Below are 24,145 nucleotides of genomic sequence, written 5' to 3'. Positions count from 1 at the left end.
AGGAGCTGGATATTCAGCAAAAAAAATGACAAAGTTCAATACACAAAGGACCCTTTGCTGGAGCCTAGACTGTCTTTCGCTCCTAGGGCCCCTAGGTACCCGGGCACGCTTGCCCGACGCTGGGCCGTCCCCTCCGCTGATTGGCTGGCTGGACCAGACCTCAGCCAATGAGGCTAGGGGCAGTGAGTGGCCGTTGACCGAGGTAACCGCCCTGCTGAGCGGCGATGGCGGGGGCTGCTGGCCGCATCCGAGGCCGCGCCCTGGGGCGCTTTCAGCCCGCCCTACCCGTGGGCGATGTGAGTATCTTTGAGGTTAGAAATGAGACCCTTTTTAACACATTTAGGCTTGTTCCTCACTCTCACCCCTGAAGGGGCAGGAATAGTAATTATAGCTAATATGTGTCAAGCTTTCGCCATAAGCCAGCCACTGGGCCAAAAGCCTTAGTTGAATAATTGAACCGTGCAGTGGGTACTTACCATAATTTCGGAGGAGTTGGAGGCTGCCTAAGGTCACATGCGAGTAAATGCCAGGAGGCTGAATTCAAATCCAGCTGCTCTTATGACCCTGGGTCCTCTCTCTATGCATCACTTTGGAAACCAGTTTGCTTCTTAGCAGTTGCCTCCCATTGTGCTGGTGTGTGGGATGGTGACAGAGTCTAGAATCCTGACGCTAATTAAGTTTGGGGGTTGTTTCTTAATAGAGAAAAGCAACCCATGCTAATAGCATTTATGGGAAAGATAAGCACCAAATTTAGGAGAGCTGCTGTCTCTTGGGATGGCTATACAGGGGGCTTCAATCGAATGTTAACTGTTTTACTTATTAAGCCGTAAGTGGGAATCTAGATGTTTATTGTATTATTCCCCTTCTTGCCTGAAATACTCACAACTTTAAAAAGAAAACATGCACATGGAAAATGAATTTCAGAGGATAAAGTGTACACAACGAAAAGTAAGTCTTCTCCCACCCCAGATTTCTAGAGCCCCTCACTAGAAGCAGGCACTGTTAGCAGTTTTGTATCTCATTCTCTATAGTATGTACAAGCATATATGAGGTTTTGTTTTTTTTTTTTTTTTTTTGCACAAGTGTATCCTATTATATACAGTCCTACACTTTGGATTTGTTTTTAATCTCATTATACTTTAAAACAATTTGTTAACCTCCTTTAGCCCGGTGATCAATTTAATTTTGCTGGCAAAATTTTCTCAAGATTGCTTCTGACATGATGAGATGTAGGTCATGTCTTCCCTGGATGTGTTTGCCTTTTTCTTTTTGCACATTCTCACCTATAGATTTCCAAAAAAAACTTCACCAAATTAACCCTAAAGGGTGCAGAAGAAAAAGAATCATGGCAAATAGGGTATTGCCTAGAAATACTTTACCATTTCCTGAACATTCTTACTCATACTCTACAGGTAAAATTCTACAGCCTGCTACTGCTTGAAATTAACTTACTGAAGTGGAATATTGGCAAAGAGAGAGAAATGGGGATTCGTTTTCTCAGGTTGCAGGAAAATGCCAGCTTCTTTCTAGTGAAGTAATAAGGGAAGAGGACCTTGTTTGTTTCCAGTTAGGGGAAAAAGTGTGTGTCACACTGAATCCTTATTTTACCTCTTCTAAAAGCCCAAGATATTTTTTTCTTTAAAAAATTCTCCCAATCATTCAACTCTTAAACGGGAGAGCTGGGATTCCAACCAGGCACAGCTAACTCCAAAAGTCATGCCAGATAGGGAAGAGTTTCCTGGAATGAACTCATTTGCTCCTCAAGCTGCTTTGCGTGGCCCTTTGCATCTACCTCCTACCAATTTCATCCCTGGCTCTTGTCAATACTCACAGAAATTGAAAGAAATTGTGTCCTTCAGACACAAACCTCCTTGCTCTTTCTTGTTTCAATTCTCTACCTGGAACACATTTCCCTAGCACCTTCCTTGAGTCTTTTTGAAGGTGTAATTCTTTTAGTCTGCCAAATTTTTAACCAAATGGCGTTTGATATGGCTGATTCCTAACACCTGGGCACTGAAATGACAACCTGAAGATCTCCTTGTTTCAATATGCATTTTGGTGACTACTGTGTCTGTAGTGGCTGTTTTGATACATTCAATCTATGTGAGGTGCTGTGGCACCGTGCTGAGCGGGAATGTGGTTTTGCTCGTGGGTTGGAGAGCCAGTTGGCAGAAGTTTAGGTGTTTTCAGACAACTACCTACCTCAGTCTGTGTTTCTGGACATTAGATAAGAAAACGTGAGCTAAGCAGAGGTAAGGGTGGGGGTCCGAAAGCGACGGAAGCTGCAGCTGGAAGTGGGCGAGGGGAGAGCCGGCGCGGACTCCGACGTCACTGTGGCGCGCCGCTTCCGGTCTCCAGCGCCAAAGCGAATGACTTCCCCCTCTGTGGGGCCGGAGCGGGGCTTGCAGCGACCCCACGGAGCCCGCGATCGTGCTTCCCCAGCCAGCGAATCCGCCAGCACCAGCGTCCCACCGGCGCCTGGGACCATGGCCACCGACTCATGGGCCCTGGCGGTGGATGAACAGGAGGCAGCGGCCGAGTCGGTGAGTTGGCTTCAGCCATAAAAGGGTTAGGGGTCAGTTTTGACCGACGATCAGTTCCCTTGGAAAGACAGTTGCTACTTTGGTCAGGATGGGTATAGAGTGCGTGTGGGAATGAAGCCTGGACTTTGAGCGGCTTTGTTTATCCATCCGCTTCCTGGGTTACATAAGAGCAGGTGAGTGCTCCCAGGGATGAAGAGCTCAGCCGCCTACCCGTCTTCCCTGAATCAAGACTGATTGTAGACTGCACTCCCCACTCCCAACCTTGGATTGTAATCACCTTTGTGTCATTCTCCATCTCTGGATTCTGAACTTCCTGGACTCTGGGACCGTGGCTTACTCATCTTTTTGTGCTTCCTCAGCATGCTTAGTGATAATGAATGATCGACTTACTAGGCCCAGCAGTCAGTAAATCCTCTTCTGATCACCTTAACTTTTGTTCTGGGCCTCATGCACAGTAAACAAGATAGGAGTTAAACGTGACTATGTAGAATTCATTCTTCCCACCTAAACACTCTAAGTTCTGATAGTGCTTTGAACCTACTTGTTAGTACTTATTTCTGTGAATCTCTTGAGAAAAAGGACTTTGTCTTATTTTTTTATAACTGATAATAATTTATAAGCACATAATTCAGAGTCAAATAGTTTTAAAAACTGGTTCCACCACCACTAATTTTTTCCTCCCCAGAGACAACTAATAGTTCTCTTGAAACTGATTTACATCATTGACCTCCTTGTTCCCTTTAGGGAACACATTTGTTTTGCTAGTTCTTGAGTTTTCAGTTTTAGGTATTTACTGATTTTGATTCTTTCCTCCATCCTCCTTTCTCCACCACACATGCACACTTTTCCATTCCCTACCTTTTCATTATATTGTAATTTTAGTTAGATCAGTATTTCATGTTTCTATAATTAGTAACTTATCAATACTTTTACTTTCCTCTAAAACTTTCTGTTTTTCTTGGAATTTATAATTGCCTTGCAGTTTTTCTTCATGTTCTTTGTATTTATCACCAATTCAACCCCAAGCTCTTTGCTAATTGTCTAAGATTATCTCAGGATGTTCAGACACATTATTCTATTAATTTAATTTCCCCCACATCTTTTAGCCTCCTTCATTTTGGACTAGTTCTCCCTATGTTCAGAACAGAACTCATTTTGGGGTCTGGAGGAAAACAGGGCAGATTTCCCTTCAGCTTCATTCTGGGGATTCACTCCTCTTGTATCCCCTCTCTTCATCTTTCTTTTTTTTTAATGTTTATTTTATTATTTTTGAGAGAGAGAGAGAGAGAGACAAAGAGTGAGCGGGGGGGAGAGGTAGAGAGTGAGAGGAAGACACAGAATCTCAAGCAGGCTCTAGGCTCTGAGCTGTCAGCACAGAGCCTGACACGGGGCTTGAACTCGGTAATAGCCAGATCGTGACCTGAGCCTAAGTCAGACACTTGACTGACTGAGACACTCAGGTGCCTCTCATCTTTCTTGATTTGGTGGAGCCATCCATCAGCTTTCTGGAGGTGTATGGGAACTAAGTATTTTTAAGATACTACTGAATTTCTGGAAATATCTTATTTTGCCCTATCATTTGGATAATATGGCTGGATGTAGAACTGTAGGTTGGAAATTAATTTCCTACCAAATTGTAAAGGCATTGTGTCATTGCCTTTTAGATTTCTTTATTGGTTATAGAGATGTCTGAGACCATTCTGATTCCTGATGTGACCTGTTTTTCCCTTTGTAAGCTTGAAGAATCTTCTGTTTGTCTCCATTATTCAGCAAATTCATGCTAATAAGTCTTGGTATGGATGTATTTGCATCCATTTTGCTGGGCACTGGGTGGGTCCTTTCAATCTGGAAAATCTTGTCCTTAAGTTATGAGAAATTTTCTCAAAAATTTTCATTGTTGATTTCTCTCCCTTATTTTTCTTCATTTCCTCTTTCACGAATTCTTACTAGTTGACTGTTGGATCTCTTGGACTGGCCTTCTATAAAGTTTTTGCTTGTTTAAAAAAATTTTTTTATGTTTATTTTTTTTTTATTAAAAAAATTTTTTTTTAACCTTTTATTTATTTTTGAGACAGAGAGAGACAGAGCATGAACAGGGGAGGGGCAGAGAGAGAGAGGGAGACACAGAATTGGAAGCAGGCTCCAGGCTCTGAGCCATCAGCCCAGAGCCCGATGCAGGGCTCGAACTCACGGACCGCGAGATCGTGACCTGAGCTGAAGTCGGCTGCTTAACCGACTGAGCCACCCAGGTGCCCCTTTATGTTTATTTTTGAGAGAAAGAGAGAGACAGAGCGTGAACAGGGAGGGAGGGGCAGAGAGAGAGGGAGACACAGAATTTGAAGCAGGCTCCGGGCTCGAGTTGTCAGCACAGAGCCCGATGCGGGGCTCTAATTCACAACTGTGAGATCATGACCTCATCTGAAGTCGGACGCTTAACTGACTAAGCCACCCAGACGCCCTGGCCCTCTAAAGTTTTTAAGTCAAGTTTACTGAGATACAATTTACGTATAGTAAAACTCACCCATATTCTGTGAATTTTGACAAAGGCATCCAGTTGTGTAACCGTCACCACAATCAGGATGTGGAACATTTCCACCACCTCCAAAAAGTACCCTCAAACTTTAGTCACTCCGTTCTCCCCACCCTTCTCTGGCAACTGCTGACTTGTTTTCTGTCTCTTCAGATTTGTCTATTCTGGACATTTTATATAAGTGGTATCATACAATAGATGGTCTGTTGTGTCTGGCTGTTTTCACTTAGCATAATGTTTTCAAGGTCCATTCATATTGCAGCAGGTGTCAGTACTTCATTCCTTTTTATTGCCAAAAAAATATTACGTTGTCTAGATATATCCCATTCTGTTTATCCCTTCATCAGTGTCCATTGATGAGCATTTGGATTGTTTCTACTTTTTGGTTATTTTGAATAATGCTGACTATGATCATTCATGTACAAGTTTTTCTGTGAAGATGTATTTTCATTTCTCTTGGGTGTACACCTAGAAGTGGCATTGTTGGATTATATAATAACTCTATGTTTAACTTTTGAGGAACTGTCAGCATTTTTTCCAAAGTGGCTGCACCATTGTGTCATCCTTAAAATGATTCTTCTCTTTTTTTCTTTAGTTTATTTATTTATTTTGGGAGAGTGAGCAAGTGCATACAGGAGAGGGGCAGAGAGAGAGGAAGAGAATCCCAGACAGGCTCTGTGCTGTCAGTGCAGAATGTGACGCAGAGCTCGATCTCACAAACTGTGAGATCATGACTTGAGCTGGAAGAGTCAGATGCATAACTGACTGAGCCACCGAGCTGCCCCTAAAATGATTATTTCCTATGAGAATAGTATTATCTGTGAGAGGCACCATTGTGTAGAGGTTAAAACCTTAGCTTTTGGGGTGCCTGGGTGGCTTAGTCGGTTAACCATCCAACTCTTGATTTCAGCTCAGGTCATGATCTCCCAGTTTGTGGGTTTGAGCCCTAAATGGGCTCTGTGGTGACATCGCAGAGCCTGATTGGGATTCTGTCCGTGTCTCTCTCCCTCTCTGTCTCTCTCTCTCTCTCTCTCTCTCTCTGCCCCTACCCCACTCACTATCTGTCACTCTCTAAATAAAATAAACTTAAAAAAACAAACCAAACCCTTAGCCTTTGTAGCCAGACAGACTTGGATTTGTATTCTGGGTCCACCATTTACTAGTTATGTGACCTTGGGCAAATGGCTTAACCTTTCTGTGCCTCAGTTTCCACATCTGTAAAATGAAGATAATCAGGTTACCTCATTGGGTTATGGACATGCCTATTACAAGTCCTACATGCGTAGTAGCCATTATTATCATTATCTATAATGCACAGTTTCTTTGCAGGAATCTTTTAAATTACTTGCCCATATTGTATGGATTAGTTAGTTGAGCCTGGATAAGGTTTGTGAATCTACTTAACCGTGCACGGGTAAATTAGATCACAATATTCTTTTTTTTTTTTTTTTTTTCAACATTTATTTATTTTTGGGACAGAGAGAGACAGAGCATGAACGGGGGAGGGGCAGAGAGAGAGGGAGACACAGAATTGGAAACAGGCTCCAGGCTTTGAGCCATCAGCCCAGAGCCTGACGCGGGGCTCGAACTCACGGACCGCGAGATCGTGACCTGGCTGAAGTCGGACGCTTAACCGACTGCGCCACCCAGGCGCCCCTAGATCACAATATTCTAACACTGAGCAAATGAGTAAAGACACCTCTGTTACCCTCTGCCTTATGGAACTGCTACTGAGGATCACCACAGGTACTGTGTGACATAGGTGACAGTGATGTGTATAGTACAAGGTTACTGTATTTTAAATATTCATTAAGCTTCATTCCTTATTCATCTTAGATAAGAAAAATTAGATTCTATTTATATTTATTTCCTTGTTCTTCAGTGGCTCCACTCTGTTCCCCTCTGTTCCGTTGGAGACTTCTTTTCAATTTAGAGGAGGGCAAACAGATTAGAAAACTGATGAGTATGACTCAAGTCCTCGACTTCACCATTTTGCCGAAGACAATCTCTATTCAGTATAGTTCATTTGACATTAAATCTTCCTTCTTCTGTCTCAAGAATCCTTTCTCAAGTGCTTTTGAATAAAATGCAATGTGTAACTGTACAATTTTCAATTATTTTAACACATCTTAAAAACAAATAATAAAGGCATTGAAAGAATGTGGATCTTACAAAGTGGATGTTTTTGTTCTTTTGCTTTTTGGTTAATTTCAAAATGGTTTGCGATGAAGTTGCATCAGAAAATCGTTTCTCCTTTTTGGTCCAAGTAAATAGAGCAAAGGAAGGTATCTAAACTAACTGTATTTTTTTATTGTATTAAAAAAATCGTTTTTAATGTTGATTTATTAAATCAGTCAGAGAGAGACAGAATGCGAGCAGGGGAGGACTAGAGAGAGAGGGAGACATAGAATCTGAAGCAGGCTCCAGGCTCTGAGCTGTCAGCACAGAGCCTGATGCAGGGCTCGAACTCATGAACTGCGAGATCATGACCTGAGCTGAAGTCGGCCGCTTAATCAACTGAGCCATCCAGATGCCCCTAAACTAACTATTTTTAATATAAATTTCACCGTTCAGTTCACTGACACTGTACTGGGTAATCCATCCTTCATGGTCTTGCTTTATAGGCTTTGAGGTCCTTATAGCCAAGTGAGGGCTGAGGTTTTTTTTTTTTTTTTTTTTACTTTTTTTAAAAATTTTTTTGAATGTTTATTTATTTTGGAGAGAGAGAGAGAGACAGAGCATGAACGGGGAAGGGGCAGAGAGAGGGAAACACAGAATCTGAAGCAGGCTCCAGGCTCCGAGCTGTCAGCATAGAGCCCTACGGGGCTCGAACTCACAAACCGTGACATCATGACCTGAGCCAAAGTTGGACGCTCAACCAACTGAGCCACCCAGGCGCCCCTATTTGTTTACTTTTTGAGAGAGCATACAAGCAGGAGAGGGGCAGAGAGAGAGGGTGAGTAAAAATCCTGATGTGGGACTCAGTCTCACGAAATGTGAGATAATGACTTGAGCGAAATCAAGAGTGGGATGCTTAACCAACTGAGCCACCCAGGCCCCCCCTGGGTATGTTTTTAGATTCTGCTGGAACCTCTCCAGAATCCTGATACATCTGTTAATTTCACTTACATTGTTGCTACCAACTTTTCCCGCGTTTCAGTTATTTTAACTATTTACTCTGTTAACTTCCATTTGAACAATATATTAGCAAGAGAATGGTTTGTTCTTTTTATCATTGATAATTAAAATGCTTTAGGGTAATAGATGTTTCTAATACTTAAATCATTTGTACCTCAGCCCTATCATTTGTTGTAGCTAGCAGTTATCACCCTAGGAGTGAGTGCTATTAACTGTTTAAATATTGCCAGTAAGTCAGGCAGTCTGTCTCTGTGCCCCTGTCCCCCAATCTCTATCCCTCTCCCTCTCCACAGCCCTGAATACTACACTTGAACTAGATTTGTTGGCAGGGTGTGGAGGAGTGCTTTAGAGAAGACTCAAATACATTGAACGGTGCCATACGTCATGTGCTGCACTGGTTGCTTCATATTGACTGTCTGTTGGTGTGTTTGCTGTCATGTGGAATTAATGAAGGATTTTTACTGCTTTATGACAATTTCCTTTCTTGCCAGTCTCTCCAGTGTGTCCCTCCCCCCACCCCCCACTTCTCCATCCCCTAACAGTAAAGCATACAGAGACACCAGAAACTCCCTTTTCAGTTAGCAACAATAGAGAAGTGAGGTTCCTCCATCCTAACTAACCACCCATCAAAATAAACAACAGTTTCATTCCTCTCTTGCCTTTCCCCTTTCTTGGACTTAGAGGAAAGACAGAGTGAACCTCAAAACATAAAGAATTGCTGGTATAGGTGGCACTTTAAGAAATAGCCATTTTCGGGGCACCTGGGTGGCTCAGTCAGTTGAGCGTCTGAATTCAGCTCAAGTCATGATCTCACGGTTCGTGAGTTGGAGCCCTGCGTTGAGCTCTGTGCTGACAGCTTGGAGCCTGGAGCCTGATTCGGATTCTGTGTCTGTCTGTCCCTCTCTCTGCCCATCCCCCATCACACTTTGTTTCTCTCTCTCTTTCAAATATAAATAAACATTAAACAAATTCTTAAAAAGTAGCCATTTTCATTCTTTCACCCTTCACTAGATGATGTCCTAAGCCCCCTTAATATTTTGTGGTTAGAGCACCTGCTTTCTGCTAGACCCAAAGATCAAGTAAAAATAAAAACATTCCTGTCTTTAAGGTATTTTCTTTTCCACCCAGCTTTTACTGAGGTTTAATTGACAAATAAAAGTGTATTTTCATTCTAATAGAGGAGATAAGTCCTGCCTAATTTATAGTGTTTGATCAAAGTCCTAATAATTCTTTTTTTGAATTCTTTGCTTTCCCACTTCAGATTGCTAGGTATTTTGATTATACAGTGTGCTATGACGCCCCAGACTGTTTTCTGTTTAAAATATCAGACTTCCAGGGGCACCTGGGTGTCTCAGTTAAGCATCCAACTTTGGCTCAGGTCACGATCTCGTGGTTCGTGGGTTCAAGCCCCTTGTTGGGCTCTGTACTGACAGCTCAGAGTCTGGAGCCTGCTTTGGATTTTGTGTCTCCCTCTCTCTGCCCCTCCCCCAATCACACTCTGCTCTCTTTCTCTCTCTCAAAAATAAATAAACACTAAAAAATAGACATATATCAGACTTCCATCACAAGGAAATCTTGAATGTGAGGATGCATATCGGCATGTTGTGGTCCTGTGGCTCAAACATATCTTGCAACATAACTGATGCCTACCCACAGATGCTTTTCATTGCAGCCCTCCCACCTGATATTCTCTGTCTGAAGTGTGACCGCATCTCCCAGTATCTTTTAAAATTTCCTGTTTGTAATACAAGAGAATGACAACTCAAGTGGTATTCTACTGAGAGAGTCTTTGTAATAGGGCCTTAAGCAAACCCACAAATTGTAATTCTCTCTAGGGATTATAATTAGGAGGTGTGGATTTTGAGCTGTTGTGTAACCAGGTTTTTTCTATTGCTGTATTTATGGGACATTTTGTTTATTCTCAGTCATTTAGTCAACAAAAGGAGCCCAGCAGAACAACCTAATGAAAAGGTCTTGAGTGTGGCTCATTTCTCCCTGCCTTCATTGGGGAGGCTCTATTGATTCACAATCTTTTAAGTGATTTTCCTGATACTTTCCCCCCCTCTCCGTATTCTCCATTTAGTTGAGCAACTTGCATCTTAAGGAAGAGAAAATCAAACCAGATGCCAATGGTGAGTAAAAGCTAGTTTGAAAGCACATGTGATTTCCTTAAGTATTTCTGCTGTGACATAACAACTGTCTGGAAAAAAAAATTATATATGTACCAGGAAGGGGCCTGACAGATACTGGCAGTTGTTTGATTTGGGAATTAAACTGGACTGTTTTGCTTTGTATTGTCCTTAATATAAGCATGAGGATGCCTAATTGACTTATAAATGATCAAATTGATTGCTGTCCATGAGAATATACTGCCAAAGATTATTTGTTGTTTTTTCAAAATATTCCTCAATTTGAGATGAGAGAGGCAAAGTATGAGCAACCTGAGAATTAAACTATTGTCATTATCTAAAATCATATCTACCAAAAATCCATTAAATTTTTGTTGATGTACTTAAAATTAGTGGCGGGGTGAAGGGAATAGGAACATTAACCTCATTCCAAATTTACTTACAATCTTTTTCTGTATATTTTTTGATAACGACAACATTGTTTGAATATGCATTTCTATTAATCAATAGTTTATATACATAGAATCCTAATGGCATTATAGCGTGTATATATTGATGAAATATGATTTTCTCTGTTGAACATCAAGGTGGTTTGTGATCATTGCCCGCTGTGATCATCTTTCTATAACATTTCAGAAATATTGATGATATGAGGGAAAGTCACATTTGTTTGAGGTATAGTGAGAGGACTTGGAATAGGAAAGAATTGAAATGTTAGAAACATTGTTTCATACCTTTGTTTATTTAGAAACAATAAAATGTTTTTATCTGTGGCTTGGTTTCCTCATTTATTTTTCTGCTCCCCAGGCCTTTACATTTCTAGTGTCTCATAGAATTTGAATTGTCTCAGCTGTTGGGTATGGGATGTGATACTGAATGACGGCCACTTTGTGTCTGATAAAGGTGCTGTTGTCAAGACCAATGCTAATTCAGAGAAGGCAGATGAAGAAGAGAAAGGTAACACAGCCTAGAGCTATACCCACAAGGTTCTACAGTCTTAAGAGAATAGATTGTTACATGGCTTTGTTTTTATGCCCAACTTGGTTTGACTTTAATGGGAGTCACAGTGCTAATAAAAGTTCAACATAGTTGTTGAAAGAATTTTCATTGTTTACATTTTAGGGAAATTTTGTTTTGAACCACTGATGGACTCCAGCAGCAGGAAATATTCCCTGAATGATTATCTTGTATAGGGTATTATAAAAGAAATTTTAAGTTGCATCCCCATTGTCTAATAAAGTTAATGATATCTGGACATATTAAACATAGATAACAAGATAGAAATAGCTTATATGATATCAAAATATAAACTTTGTTAATTTCTGGGGTTTTTTTCCTATTGCTGTGATGTGTTTGTTAAGCTAATAATTTTTAATTTTCTATTGAGCATAGATTGGGGAGTAAATACTTATGTACACATAGGAAGAATAGATAACCTCCAGAAAGGAGAGTTGTTTGGAATAGATCCTGGAGAGGGATATGAGGCCGAATTGCATGATAAAGTCCTAGCACAAATACATGTTACTGCTTAAAATGCCAATGGCAAGTAAATTCAGATGAATTCATGGTGGATTTCATGGCCTTTTAAAATTCTTTGCTCTCAAAAAAAAGAAAATTAAAAATAAAATAAATAATAAAAAATAAAATAAAATTCTTTGCTCTTTTTTTCCTGACAGAAGACAGAGCTGCCCAGTCTTTACTCAACAAGCTGATCAGAAGCAACCTTGTTGATAACACGAACCAAGTGGAAGTCCTGCAGCGGGACCCAAATTCCCCGCTCTACTCTGTGAAGTCCTTTGAGGAGCTTCGGCTGTGAGTATTTGTTTACTTTCTGACTCTCCCCTTTGTGTTTAGATAGCGATCCTAGTCCTATTATATATGTATTTTTCATCACAGCAGAACATTTTTAGCTAACACAAGTTTAAAGAATTTAGCTGCTTTGGGCTATTAAGTAAAATTGCCAGGTAATGTGAATTGTGCTCAATTTCACATAATTCAAGTATTGTTAGTTGTAAATAAAATGTGTGTTACAACAGTAAGAAAGAGAAAAAGAAATCCCTCAGATATTTGGCTTCTTTCCTCAGCCAAAGAGACAGTGACTTTCATCTTTAACTGTTTTCCTAGGAAACCACAGCTTCTCCAGGGAGTCTATGCCATGGGCTTCAACCGTCCATCCAAGATACAAGAGAATGCATTGCCTTTGATGCTTGCTGAGCCGTATGTGTCCTGATACAACTCTATCCCATTTTTAATATTCCATTTTTTAAAAATCATATTATTTTTTAAAACTATACTAGTAATACATGCTTATTTTAGAAAAGCTAGAAAACAAGGAAAAATAAAAATCATTTGTAGTCTCCACCCCTCACTAACATTTAGAGACTTCTAGACTTTTTAATGTAAACTTACATATCTATAGCTATACCTTTTTTTTAATAATGTTTATTTATTTGAGAGAGAGGTACACGAGCAGGGGAGGGGCAGAGGTGGGGGGGAGAGAGAAAATCCCTAGCAGGCTCCACGCTGTCAGCGCAGAGCCTAATGTGGGACTCAATCTCATGAACCGTGAGATCGTGACCTGAGTTTAGATCAAGAGCCAGACGCTTAAGCGACTAAGCCACCAAGGCGTTCCATGCCTTTTTTTTTTATAGCTAGTTTATTTTTTATTTTATCATGTGTGCAGTTGGGTAAGGGGTAAAGGGGGAAAAGAGAGAGAATCCCAAGTCCCAAGCAGGCTTCACACCTAGTGCAAAACCTGAGAGGGGCTTGATCCTGTGACCATGAGATCGTGACATGAGCTGAAATCAACAGATACTCAATTAACTGAGCCACCAGGTGCCCCTATACCTTTTTTAAAAAATGGAACCATATAAAATCTTCAAATGCTTTTTAAAAACGTAATTAGGGGCACCTGGGTGGCTCAGTTGGTTAAGCGTCTAACTCTTGATTTTGGCTCAGGTAATGATCGTAGGGTCATGAGATCAAGCTCTGCATCAGGCTCTGCACTGACAGCTCAGGGCCTGGAGCCTGCTTTGGACTCTCTGTCTCCCTGTCTCTCTTTGCCCCTCCCCCGCTTGTGCTCTGTCCCTCTCTCTCTCAAAAATAAATAAACATTAAAAAAGTTTTTTTAGAAACACACAATAAAAAAAGAAAACTTAGATGATCATCTTTCTGTGTTGATAAATAAACATTTATCATTCATATACACTATGATTTCATTAGATGGATATATAAAATTTATTGTGTCAAATATAACAGGCAAAAACCAGTGTTCTGAAAGACCAGAATAGGGTAATTACCAAGGTTGTTTTCTGGTGCAGTGCTTTTCACTCTTGCATAGGCATATGAATCTCATAGGAATTTATTAAAATACAGATTCTCATTTCAGTCTCCATCTGAGGTGGGGACTAAAGTTCATCTTTTCTAATAAGCTTCTAAGTGATTATGATGATGCTAGTTTCAGACCACATTTTGAGAAACAAGTTTCGAGAGCATGAGGAACTCTTTATAAAAATAAATCCCTACATTATATATGATTATGTAAAATTATGCTGCATATAATTTAAATCCTGAAACTCCTTTTCCTGTGGTCTAAAAGTACATATTTTGGGGGTGTGCCTGGGTGGCTCAGTTGGTTAAGCGTCCGATTTTTTTTTTTTTAATTTTTTTCTAATGTTTATTTTTGAGAGAGAGACAGAGAGACAGAGTGTGAGCAGGGGAGGGGCAGAGAGAGAGGGAGACACAGAATCTGAAGCAGGCTCCAGGCTCCGAGCTGTCAGCACAGAGCCTGACGTGGGGCCCAAACCCACAAACTGCAAGATCATGACCTGAGCCAAGATCATGACCTGACTTTAACCAACTGAGCCACCCAGGTACCCCAGACATCCAACTCTTGATCTCAGCTCAGGTCACGAAGTCAGCATTGTGAGTTCAGTCCTGCATTGGGCTCTGCACTGGGCATGAAGCCTACTTAAAAAATAATAAAATATAAGTAAATAAAAAAAAGATATTTTGGGTCTGTATTTTCTTAACATTTTCTTTGTTCCATGTCATAATAGTGACTTTTTTCATGATGAATAATCTTGCTTTTTAGCTTGACACTTTGAACATAGAGATGAATAAATGGAATATTTGTTTCACATTGGTCATTTGTGTTTAAAGATCTTTTTTTTTTTTTTTTTAAAGTTTATTTATTTATTTAGAGATCAGGGGAGGGGAAGAGACAGGAGAGAATCCCCAGCAGGCTCTGCAATGTCAGGTCAGAGCCCAATGTGGAGCTCAAACTCATGAACCGTAAAATCATGATCTGAGCCGAAGTCAGACACTTAACTGACTGAGCCACCCAGGTGCCCCTAGAGATCTTAATGCTTTCATAGATGCTCAATTTTTAAATCATCGATGTTAGAAGAGACCTAAGAGAACTATCTAGTACTATTCTTCATTAACAAATATGTATTGAGTACAGGTATGTAACAGATACTATTGTAGATCCTTGGATACATTAGTAAACAAAGCAGACAAAAATTCCTGCCCTATATAAGGAGCTTACTCTGGAGTATAGATCATTTATTTTTATTAAAAATAAATAAAATATGCAGTATATAGCATGTTAAAAGATATGTTTTAAATGTAATTAATGCCACTGAATTGTACATTTACAAGCTGTTTTTAAAAAAAGGTGATAGGGCGCCTGAGTGGCTCAGTTGGTTAAGTGTCTGACTTCGGCTCAGGTCATGATCTTGTGGTTCATGAGTTTGAGCCCTGCATTGAGCTCTCTGCTGTCAGCATAGAGCCTGCTTAGGATCTTCTGTCCCCCCACTCGTTTGCTGGCTCTCTCTCTCTCTCTTGCTCTCTCTCAGTAAATAAACGTACTAAAATAAATAAAAGTTAAAACGGTGACAAATGCTAAAGAGAAAAACAGAGCATAGTAGGGGAGATGAGGAATACCAAAGAAATGAATTGCAGTTTTCCCCCAACTTTATATTATGAAAATTGTCGAACTTACAACAAAATTGAAAGGATTTTATAGTGAACACCCATATGCCCATCATCTAGATTCTGTCACTAACATTTTATTATACTTCATCATATATCTATCCACCAATACATCATTCTTTAAGGTATTTGAAAGTAGGTTACAATTCTAATCAAGTGTTAGGGTCGGATCTCATCAAGTAGATGATGTGCGAGCAAAGCCTTGAAGGAGAGGAGAATTGACATGTTGTCACCTGGAACAGTTGCCCCAGGCAGAGTATAGCCAGTGCAGAAACCTTGAGATGGGGGCATGGCTGGCATGCTTTTGGGGCAGCACTGAGGCCTTTGTGGTGGAGTAGGTGATTAAGGGAGCAGGTAGCAGGAGCTGAGAACAGAGAACCACTAGGGAGCCAGATTGTAACACAGAAGCATTTTCACTTTTATTCTGAATGAAATGAGGAGTGACATAAGCGGTCTCACGTTTTAAAAGAATCACTCACTGGCTGCTGTGTCAAGAATAAAAGATACAGAGTGTGCTTTGAATCCCACCATAGTCTTCTCTCTGTGGTGCTTTGTTTGTGGAGCTAGGATGTGTAACTCCACTGCAGAAATCAAAGCCTCCTTCTGTAAACTAAGCCTTATTCTTCATTGTGCTTAACTAAGAGAATACTTGAGATTTGCACTCCTAAACAGTTTGTTTTCTTGTGCAGCCCACAGAACTTAATTGCCCAGTCTCAGTCTGGCACTGGTAAAACAGCTGCCTTCGTGTTGGCCATGCTCAGCCAAGTAGAACCTGCAAATAGATACCCCCAGGTAAGGGCTTGGTAAATTTGGATTTTCTGCTAACATGTAGCTAGCAATTACATTTGATGGAATAAAAGCCAAGGTGCTTATTACTTTTTACATAAACCAGAGCCCCTTGTGGAGCACAAGCAATATGGTTGATTTTCTAGTAGCCACACACATCCTGTTCTTTCTCCGTGGTTTGCCAGTTCTGGGATACTGCTGACAGACTTGGCACCTCTACTTGCAGGAAGGTATCATCCTTTGGAAAGTTCTGAGAACTTTCTGAGTAAGTGAAAAGGAAGCTAATCTCCAACTGGAATTTCAGATCCTTGCTCATATGGGGGTTTTTATATTCCTGTGGCCAATAGCTATTTTCAACGGTCTTTACCCAGCCAGAGTTCTGACCCTTCAGAATTCTAGCTTATGACTTTGCAGCTTAAAAAATCAAATGGTGTGCACTTTAATTTACATACCCTTCTTCAGCGTCAGCTGGAGGAATAACTGAGTCCTGACGGTAGTTCCCCACTGCCCTTGAGATCTCACTGTACACTCTTTCCCTGCCAGTGTCTGTGCCTCTCCCCAACTTATGAGCTCGCCCTGCAAACAGGAAAAGTGATTGAACAGATGGGCAAATTTTACCCTGAACTGAAGCTAGCTTATGCTGTCCGAGGCAATAAATGTGAGTATGAATATGTGATTCTAATTCATTAGGCTAACCACTTCTATTTTATTTAAAAGTTTATTTATTTTGAGAGAAAGAGCGTGCACAAAAGTGAGGGGATTGGGCAGGGAGCGAGAAAGAGGGAGAGAATCCCAAGCAGGCTCTGAGCTGACACAGGACTGAAACTCATGAACTGTGAGATCATGACCTGAGCTGAAGTCGGACACTTAACTGACTGAGCTACCTAGGCTCCCCTAACAACTTCCATTTTAAAAATTTCAAATCATACACAGTAGGTGAAATAATAAAGATAACACACGTGCCCTTTACGTACATTCAAAAACTCATCACTTTGCCATATTTACTTTATCTGTATGTGTGTGTGTGGTGGGGGGAACCATTTGAAAGTATATTGCAGATGTTGTGGATCTTTATTCCTAAATACTTGAGCGTGCATCTCATAATAAGGACATTCTTCAGCATACCCACAAAACCCTTATCACAAGAGAGTTAGCAGATTGTCTAAGAACTGGTATCTAGTCCATTTTATTTTTCCCCAAAAGTGTTTCTTTGTGGCTGCTTTGTTTTTGAACCAAGATCAAATTAGTGGATATGCACTCTTTCAATCTAGAATAGTTCCTACATCTTCTCCTCCCCCAGTACATTTGACTTTTTGAACAGGCCAGACCAGTTGCTTATAAAATGTTGCACATTTTGGATTTAATTGCCTAGTTTCTTTTTAATGTCATTAGAAGAACAAAAAATGTTCTAGAATATGAACAATTAACTCTGGCATTTCATTTTTTTTTAATTGATTGTAATTAACGTACAGTGCTATTAGTTTCAGGTATACAATATAAGGATTCAACAATTCTTTTTTTTTTTTAAGTTTATTTATTTTTGAGAGAGAGCACACAAGTGAGGGAGAGGCAGAGAGAAAGAGAGAGAGAAAATCCCAAGCAGGCTCTGCATTGTCAGTGCAGAGCCCAATGTGGGGCTCGAACTCACAAACCCTGGGATCATGACCTGAGCCGAAGTCAGACGTTTAGCCAACCAAACCACCCAGGCACCCCTGTGATTCAACATTTCTCTATTTTTCTCAATGCTTATCAAGATAAGTGGATTAAATGTAAAAGATAACCCCTCTATCTATTTCACCTTCCCTCACTCACCACCTCCCCTCCATCAGCAAACACCAGTTTGTTCTCTGTATTTAAGAGTTTTTTTTTGGTTTGGAGCTTTTTTTTTTTTTCCCCTTATTCAGGTTTCCTACTTTTATTATACAACAAATTAACAATATTTAAGTAATTAAAAAAAGTCTTGTTGAAAGTTTGGCTAAGTCCTGTGAATCTTTACCACTAACCTGTAACTGTGACTACAGAAATCTACTCAGTGTACAATGTCCTAATACCAACTTAAAATCGTTTCTAAAAAGTAAATAAGATTATAAAATTTAGTGAAAGATGATAAGACATTTAAAATTTTTCAATTTGGGTTAGAATGGCAGAGGAGTCTGAATAACTTTTGTGGGGGGCTGTAATTGGTTTGTTTAACAGAAGTAAGAACGGGCATTTGTTGGCTTTGAATTCACTCAACATTCACATTAGGGCAAAATTTTGGCTGTTTAGAGGAAGCTTGCGTGTGTCTGGTCAAGACTGTAATCAAAGGGCTAAAAATTATAAGTGCCACCTATTTCAAAATGAAGAGCCAAATCTTCTAAGTTCCAGACTGCACACACAGTCAAGAACATGCTACGGTCCACCAGGCCTTGTCTGGGTAAGCACTTTATCTAATAGAGGCATTTTGTGTTTCTTTGGGAAAGCAAAGCCTTTCATGATGAATCCTGGTTACTGACCCGGACAGACAGTGCGTAGAGGCAACCGGCTTGTTTGACGTAGATGCTAAGGTAGCTGAGGGACAGAGTGCACTGAATAGAGTGCTGTGAAAGTCTGCTCGGGAGAAGTGCCATCCTGGGCTGGGGGAATGATGTTGACAGAGAAGAAATAAAGATAACGACAGAGCCTCCTTGAAAGAGAACTGGATGACTACAGAGAATGGAAAAGAACACTACTGAAGAGGCTTTCATCTTTTCACTGTGTATATCCTTACCGTATCTGTTCAGCATTATTAAATACTGTAGTGATATCATAACCTTTCCTTAAAACAGTAAGGCAAACATAAAAACAGTTGCATTAAAATACATCATAGCTTTACATTTTTCTCAGAGAGGAAAGCAGACTTTTTCATGGAAATACCCACGGAAAACATCTTGTCTCCACAGTGGAAAGAGGTCAGAAGATCAGTGAACACATTGTCATTGGCACCCCTGGGACTGTTCTGGACTGGTGCTCCAAGCTCAAGTTCATTGACCCTAAGAAGATCAAGGTGTTTGTTCTGGATGAGGCTGACGTGATGATAGCTACTCAGGGCCACCAAGACCAGAGCATCCGCATCCAGAGGTAGGAACTCTTGAGCCAAGAGGAACGTCTCAGCCTCCTGATCTACAGCATCTTCTCCTTTTACTTCAAACACTTCTTCTTGCTCCTGTCAGGTTCTTTACTGTAGTGCTTCCAGAAGCATTTGTTTGATAGGCCATTTGTTCCTCAGCACTGACCATGGGTTGAGGAAGGAGACTTAGGGAATCTAACACCAGCCCCCTCCCTGCCCCATGGCTGCTCTTGCCTCCTCCCTGCTGTTCTCCTCCCCCCTTTTGCCTCTTTCCCCGGCGTGTAGAGCATCCAAGCCTGGGGTGGCCGTCTTCTGTTCCTTCCAGGGAAAGACTCGGGGTCATGCCACATACCTGGGTCTTCCCTTGCAGGATGCTGCCCAGAAACTGCCAGATGCTGCTTTTCTCTGCCACCTTTGAAGACTCTGTATGGAAATTTGCCCAGAAAGTGGTCCCAGACCCAAACATTATCAAACTGAAGCGTGAGGAGGAGACGTTGGACACCATCAAGCAGTATTACGTCCTGTGCAATAACAGAGATGAGAAGTTCCAGGCCTTGTGTAACCTCTACGGGGCCATCACCATTGCTCAGGCCATGATCTTCTGCCACGTGAGTAGCAGTGGCAGCAGCAGGCCTGCCGGGGGAGGAGCTCCACTGGAGGGTGTGCCTGGCCCTCCCTTCAGCCAGCTCCACCTCAGTGCTGAGGAGGACTGGGTGTCCTCTGTGTGGCCAGAAAGGAAATGATGAAGCACCTCCACCTGCCCCAGGGCATATTCTCCTCAGACTGTAATGAGTTATGAGGGAAAGACTGTGAAGAATTGAACTTTTCTTTGGTCCCACCTCTTAGACATACCTTGGGAAAAACTCCAGATAACATCCAACGAAATGATTATATAACATTAAGAATATAGACTATTTGAGAATGAAGATATTGGCTCCTACCACACTCTTCGTAGCTGAACACTAAGATGATTTAAGTAATTCATCCAAAAAAAAATTCACATGGCTAAAATTGTCTTTGTAAAATTGGTAAGCCTACCCTGGTGGCTGAACTCAGCAGGCTTTCACGTATTTTAATGGAAACAAGCCACTTTTTTGCAGGTTTGTTTTTGTTTTTATTTTTCCAGGTATCTCCATTTAAAACCATTCTTTTCACTCCAGACCCGCAAAACGGCTAGTTGGCTGGCAGCAGAGCTCTCCAAAGAAGGCCACCAGGTGGCTCTGCTGAGCGGCGAGATGATGGTGGAGCAGAGGGCTGCGGTGATCGAGCGCTTCCGAGAGGGCAAAGAGAAGGTGCTGGTGACCACCAACGTGTGTGCCCGCGGTGAGCAGAGAATGTGCCTGTTCGCCTGGCTCCGGATGGCGAGAGCAGGGCTCCCGTACGGGACGCTCAGATGGTTCGGGGGAGTCCAGCTGGGGTTGGTGCTGACTTTGTTTTCTGGGAGAGGCTGGATTCCCCCAGCAGATGAGAACTTTCACAGAAGCCAGGAGTCCTGATGTGGTGGAAGGAAACAGGCAGTGACTGGTTTCGAGTGAATGGTGCCTGCTCTCCTGGGGGCCCCTAGTGAAGTTTCGGCCGCATCTCCAGATTCTTGTATCTAGCAGAGGCTCTTCTGGCGATGTCATAATTTTGTTAGCACCTGCCAGAGTTCTGTTTTTCCCTCTGGATTCTGCTGCGTGCCCCCGGTCCCCGAATCCCAGAGCTGGCCTGCCCCAGACTCTTCCTCCACCTGATGCTGGCGTGTGGCAGCCTCGCCTGGTGGGTGGTGGTTTTTGTTTCCCGTCCTGACTCCACCCCTCTTTCGTGCAGGTATTGATGTTGAACAGGTATCTGTCGTCATCAACTTTGACCTTCCCGTGGACAAGGATGGGAACCCGGACAACGAGACCTACCTGCACCGGATCGGGCGCACGGGCCGCTTTGGCAAGAGGGGCCTGGCAGTGAACATGGTCGACAGCAAGCACAGCATGAACATCCTGAACAGAATCCAGGAGCATTTTAGTGAGTGCCTGGGAGTGTCCCCTGCCAGGGCCCTTTCCTTAGAGGGGCAGGTTCTCCTGGGGCCTCCTCGAGAGGCCTTTGTCCTTGTCACATTCCCCTCCTTTCCTACAATATGGAAGTTCTCGAAGAGCACACCTGGTGAGTTCGGGTCAGGAACTCGAACAACAGTGCCCCCTTGGCCAGGCTTGAAGGGCCTAGGGCTCTGTCCCGTGCTCAGGCACCAGGAGCCCGTGGGGTTTCATGAAAGTTTGCTGTGGCCAGAGGCTTGGCATGGGGACAGAAACCTGTCTGCCTCCTCCCTCCCTGCTGTGCTGTCCCTTCCCTAGGTGTGTGTGTTCATGATAGCCCCGTGTTGATGTCTCTGTGAATTCTCTTTTTTTCCCCAGATAAGAAAATAGAAAGATTGGACACAGATGATTTGGATGAGATTGAGAAAATAGCCAACTGAGAAGCTCCGTCAGTCACCAGTGCCCACCCCTGGTGCTCCCCCTGCACGGGAGACTGGTGCTTTCACGGCACAGGCCTCGACAGTCGCCACAAAGAAGAGGAGGCAGAGGAGAGAGAAACTACCTACCTCATTTTAAATTACGTTTGGACTAGACAAAAATTGTGCAAATGATGGGGGAAGGTAGAAAAAAATTGTTTACACAACTCTTGAAGATTAGGCGTGAATACACAGAAATTTACCTTTTGAAATTCTGTCTTTTTTTTTTAGCCAGCATTTTCCCCATCTAGATGCTGTGGCTAATCACTTGTTCAAGATCTTTGAAGCAGCCCCTGCCTATTCTCTGGCCAGGAGTGTTAAGACCAGCCTCCAGACAGAATAGAGATGAAGAGGGACACAGATAGGGGCGCCTGGATGGCTCGGTCGGTTAAGTGTCCGACTTCAGCTCAGGTCCTGATCTCAGTTTGTGGGTTCGGGCCCCGCATCAGGCTCTGTGCTGACAGCTCAGAGCCTGGAGCCTGCTTTGGATTCTGTCTCTCTCTGCCCTTCTCCTGCATGCACTCTGCCTTTCTCTCAAAAATAAATAAATGTAAAAAAAAAAAAAGAGAGAGAGAGACACACAGAGACAGACAAAGAGAGATCCCAAGTAGGATAGTTGATAAGCCAGCCATCATGTTTGGAGTATGGCATGAAGCCTGTGAGCTGGGGGTGGGGCACCTTATCTGAGTGTTGTCAGCCCCGCCTGCCCTGTTGCCCACAGCATGGACCAAAATGCCAACCTGGGGCTTTTGGTGTATGCAGGTTTGTGTTGCAGGACCACGACCTCGTGGTTTTCATCAGCAGGTGCAGTCTGTATATAGTGCACATCTGATTACCAGTGGGTCCATTGCCTGTGCTTGAGTAAGGCCTGTGGTAAAGTCATAGTGGAGAGTTGGTGGTGGCCCTAGCTTGCCACATAGCCTGGGCTTACAGGCACTTGCAGCATCTTTTTTACATCCCAGGTGTCACCTTGACCCCTTCATAGTCCCAGGCAAATAAAAGGTGATCTAAGGTTTGGATCCTCAGTGAAAATTATGGCTTCAAATTGCTAATGACCAGCCTCAAGGCAGTTCCACAAGTGATCAGCAATAGTGTGACAAATACTGGCTTTGTCTCCAGATCCCAGAAGGCAAATTTCTCAGAGCTGGGAATGATTTCAGATATTTGGTGTCTTGATTTTAAAGGGATTCTGAAAGTCTGAGCTCACAGTTCTTGGAATACAAACAATGCAATAAGGGACTAGATGGACTACCCATTTACCTGTGTAAGGCAGGAGTAACTGCCAAGGACTTGGCTTCCTTCTTACTGAGCATCTTTGTGTAGAACATTTAGAGCAAATACTAGTAATCAACATTTCCTACCTGGCCAAGGCTGATGGTACCCACAGAGTTACAGAGCAAAGATGAGATGAAACTGAAACTCCAGCGAAAAGGACTTCTCTCCAGCTCTTTGACCTTGATACAGAACTAGGCCCAGGCTTGGAAGAAGGATTTTCTGTGATGAGAACTGCTCCAATCCCAGATTATCCTTTTAAGTGTTCCTGTGTTTTAGGACCAGATTGGTTACCTGGGAAGGGAAGGGGCCAATGCCAGCCTCCAGATGGTTCCCTTAATCTGACATTACAGATACTGCAGAGACCAACAGACTGCTAATCCTACTACATTTCCCCAGTTGGCATTTGACTATAGAGTCTTCTCTATGCTTCTGGCCAACTCTGACCCACCTTGGGAGTCTTCTTGTAAGAAGAAATTTTATGTCTCCCACCTCCTGCAGTGCTGTGGACCAACCCTGAAACAATTAAAAACAAAGGCAATAATTAAAGGAGTATAGACTCCTCACAAGGCTGCAGGCTTATTCCCCTCCACCTTCTCACAATATGTATAACCAGTCTACTGTGTAGCCCTAAATCTAAACAAAATGGGAAGGGATGTGGTTCAGATTCAAGAGTAGGAGTAACTAGTTATCTGGTAGAAATCTAGGTCAACAGTTCTTAATTGGTCCAAACACCTAAGAATTCACTGGATGGGTTTCATGGAATCTATGAAGCGTTTAAATGCATTTTCCTGCAGAGAGGTCTCCCAAAGAAGTGTCTTTTAAAAAGGTAAGACTCACAGTTATGGATTCCTTCACAATCCATATTCATCCCTGCCAGAGCTTGGCTTCCGGGGCTCAGTGGCCAACAGCTGCCTCTGTGACCATGTGCTATCTTGAGCCATCAATGATCTGTTGAAAATGTACTGAGCCCATGGTAAGCTTCAGTCCACAGAGTTTCTTTTACTCATTTTAGTACTCATGTATGGAATGATATGTCCTACAATAGAGAAACAACCTTAGCAGAAAGAGATTTTTGGCCCAATGGAAGATTCTGGATATGTTCATCATCCATAAACAATGAATTTTATTGCTTTTTTTTTTTTTAAGTGTCATTCATTGTATGCATAAGAATTAGTC

General features: G+C 42.1%; 1 protein-coding gene and 1 long non-coding RNA gene across 5 annotated transcripts; one reads left to right on the top strand and one right to left on the bottom strand.

Moving 5' to 3' along the window:
* Window positions 1-186: 186 nt before the first annotated feature.
* LOC122494449 (ATP-dependent RNA helicase DDX19B) lies at window positions 187-21,906 on the top strand. 4 transcript variants are annotated; one of them, XM_043599646.1, is made up of 13 exons: window positions 217-296; window positions 825-948; window positions 10,295-10,343; window positions 11,244-11,297; window positions 12,017-12,152; window positions 12,465-12,557; window positions 16,025-16,127; window positions 16,665-16,779; window positions 19,043-19,220; window positions 19,580-19,817; window positions 20,370-20,532; window positions 21,019-21,210; window positions 21,597-21,906. In XM_043599646.1, the coding sequence occupies exons 2-13, from the start codon at window positions 901-903 to the stop codon at window positions 21,656-21,658; spliced, it is 1,431 nt and encodes a 476-aa protein (XP_043455581.1). In that variant the 5' UTR covers window positions 217-296; window positions 825-900; the 3' UTR covers window positions 21,659-21,906. The 4 variants fall into 4 exon arrangements, with proteins under 4 accessions (XP_043455579.1, XP_043455581.1, XP_043455578.1 ...); XM_043599643.1 differs by lacking the exon at window positions 217-296 and adding an exon at window positions 1,413-2,543 and having other exon boundaries at window positions 329-948; XM_043599644.1 differs by lacking the exon at window positions 825-948 and having other exon boundaries at window positions 187-296.
* Window positions 20,257-23,468, bottom strand: LOC122494452. Its single transcript, XR_006300172.1, has 2 exons — window positions 23,056-23,468; window positions 20,257-20,701 (listed from the first exon to the last, which is right to left on the bottom strand). It is a non-coding gene; the product is annotated as an uncharacterized LOC122494452 (long non-coding RNA).
* Window positions 23,469-24,145: the final 677 nt, after the last annotated feature.

This window comes from Prionailurus bengalensis, chromosome E2 (assembly GCF_016509475.1).
Source record: "Prionailurus bengalensis isolate Pbe53 chromosome E2, Fcat_Pben_1.1_paternal_pri, whole genome shotgun sequence".
Lineage (NCBI taxonomy): Eukaryota > Metazoa > Chordata > Mammalia > Carnivora > Felidae > Prionailurus > Prionailurus bengalensis.
Note: the sequence above shows the minus strand (reverse complement) of the source record. Positions and strands in the feature narration are given on the sequence as shown.

Bases quoted from the DNA above. Each gene is read 5' to 3' on its own strand.
- LOC122494449 (XM_043599643.1), top strand. From the start codon at position 2,370: ATGACTTCCCCCTCTGTGGGGCCGGAGCGGGGCTTGCAGCGACCCCAC. The intron at 11,298-12,016 runs GTAACACAGCCT...TTTTCCTGACAG, and splicing joins GGCAGATGAAGAAGAGAAAG to AAGACAGAGCTGCCCAGTCT. The intron at 21,211-21,596 runs GTGAGTGCCTGG...TTTTTTCCCCAG, and splicing joins CAGAATCCAGGAGCATTTTA to ATAAGAAAATAGAAAGATTG.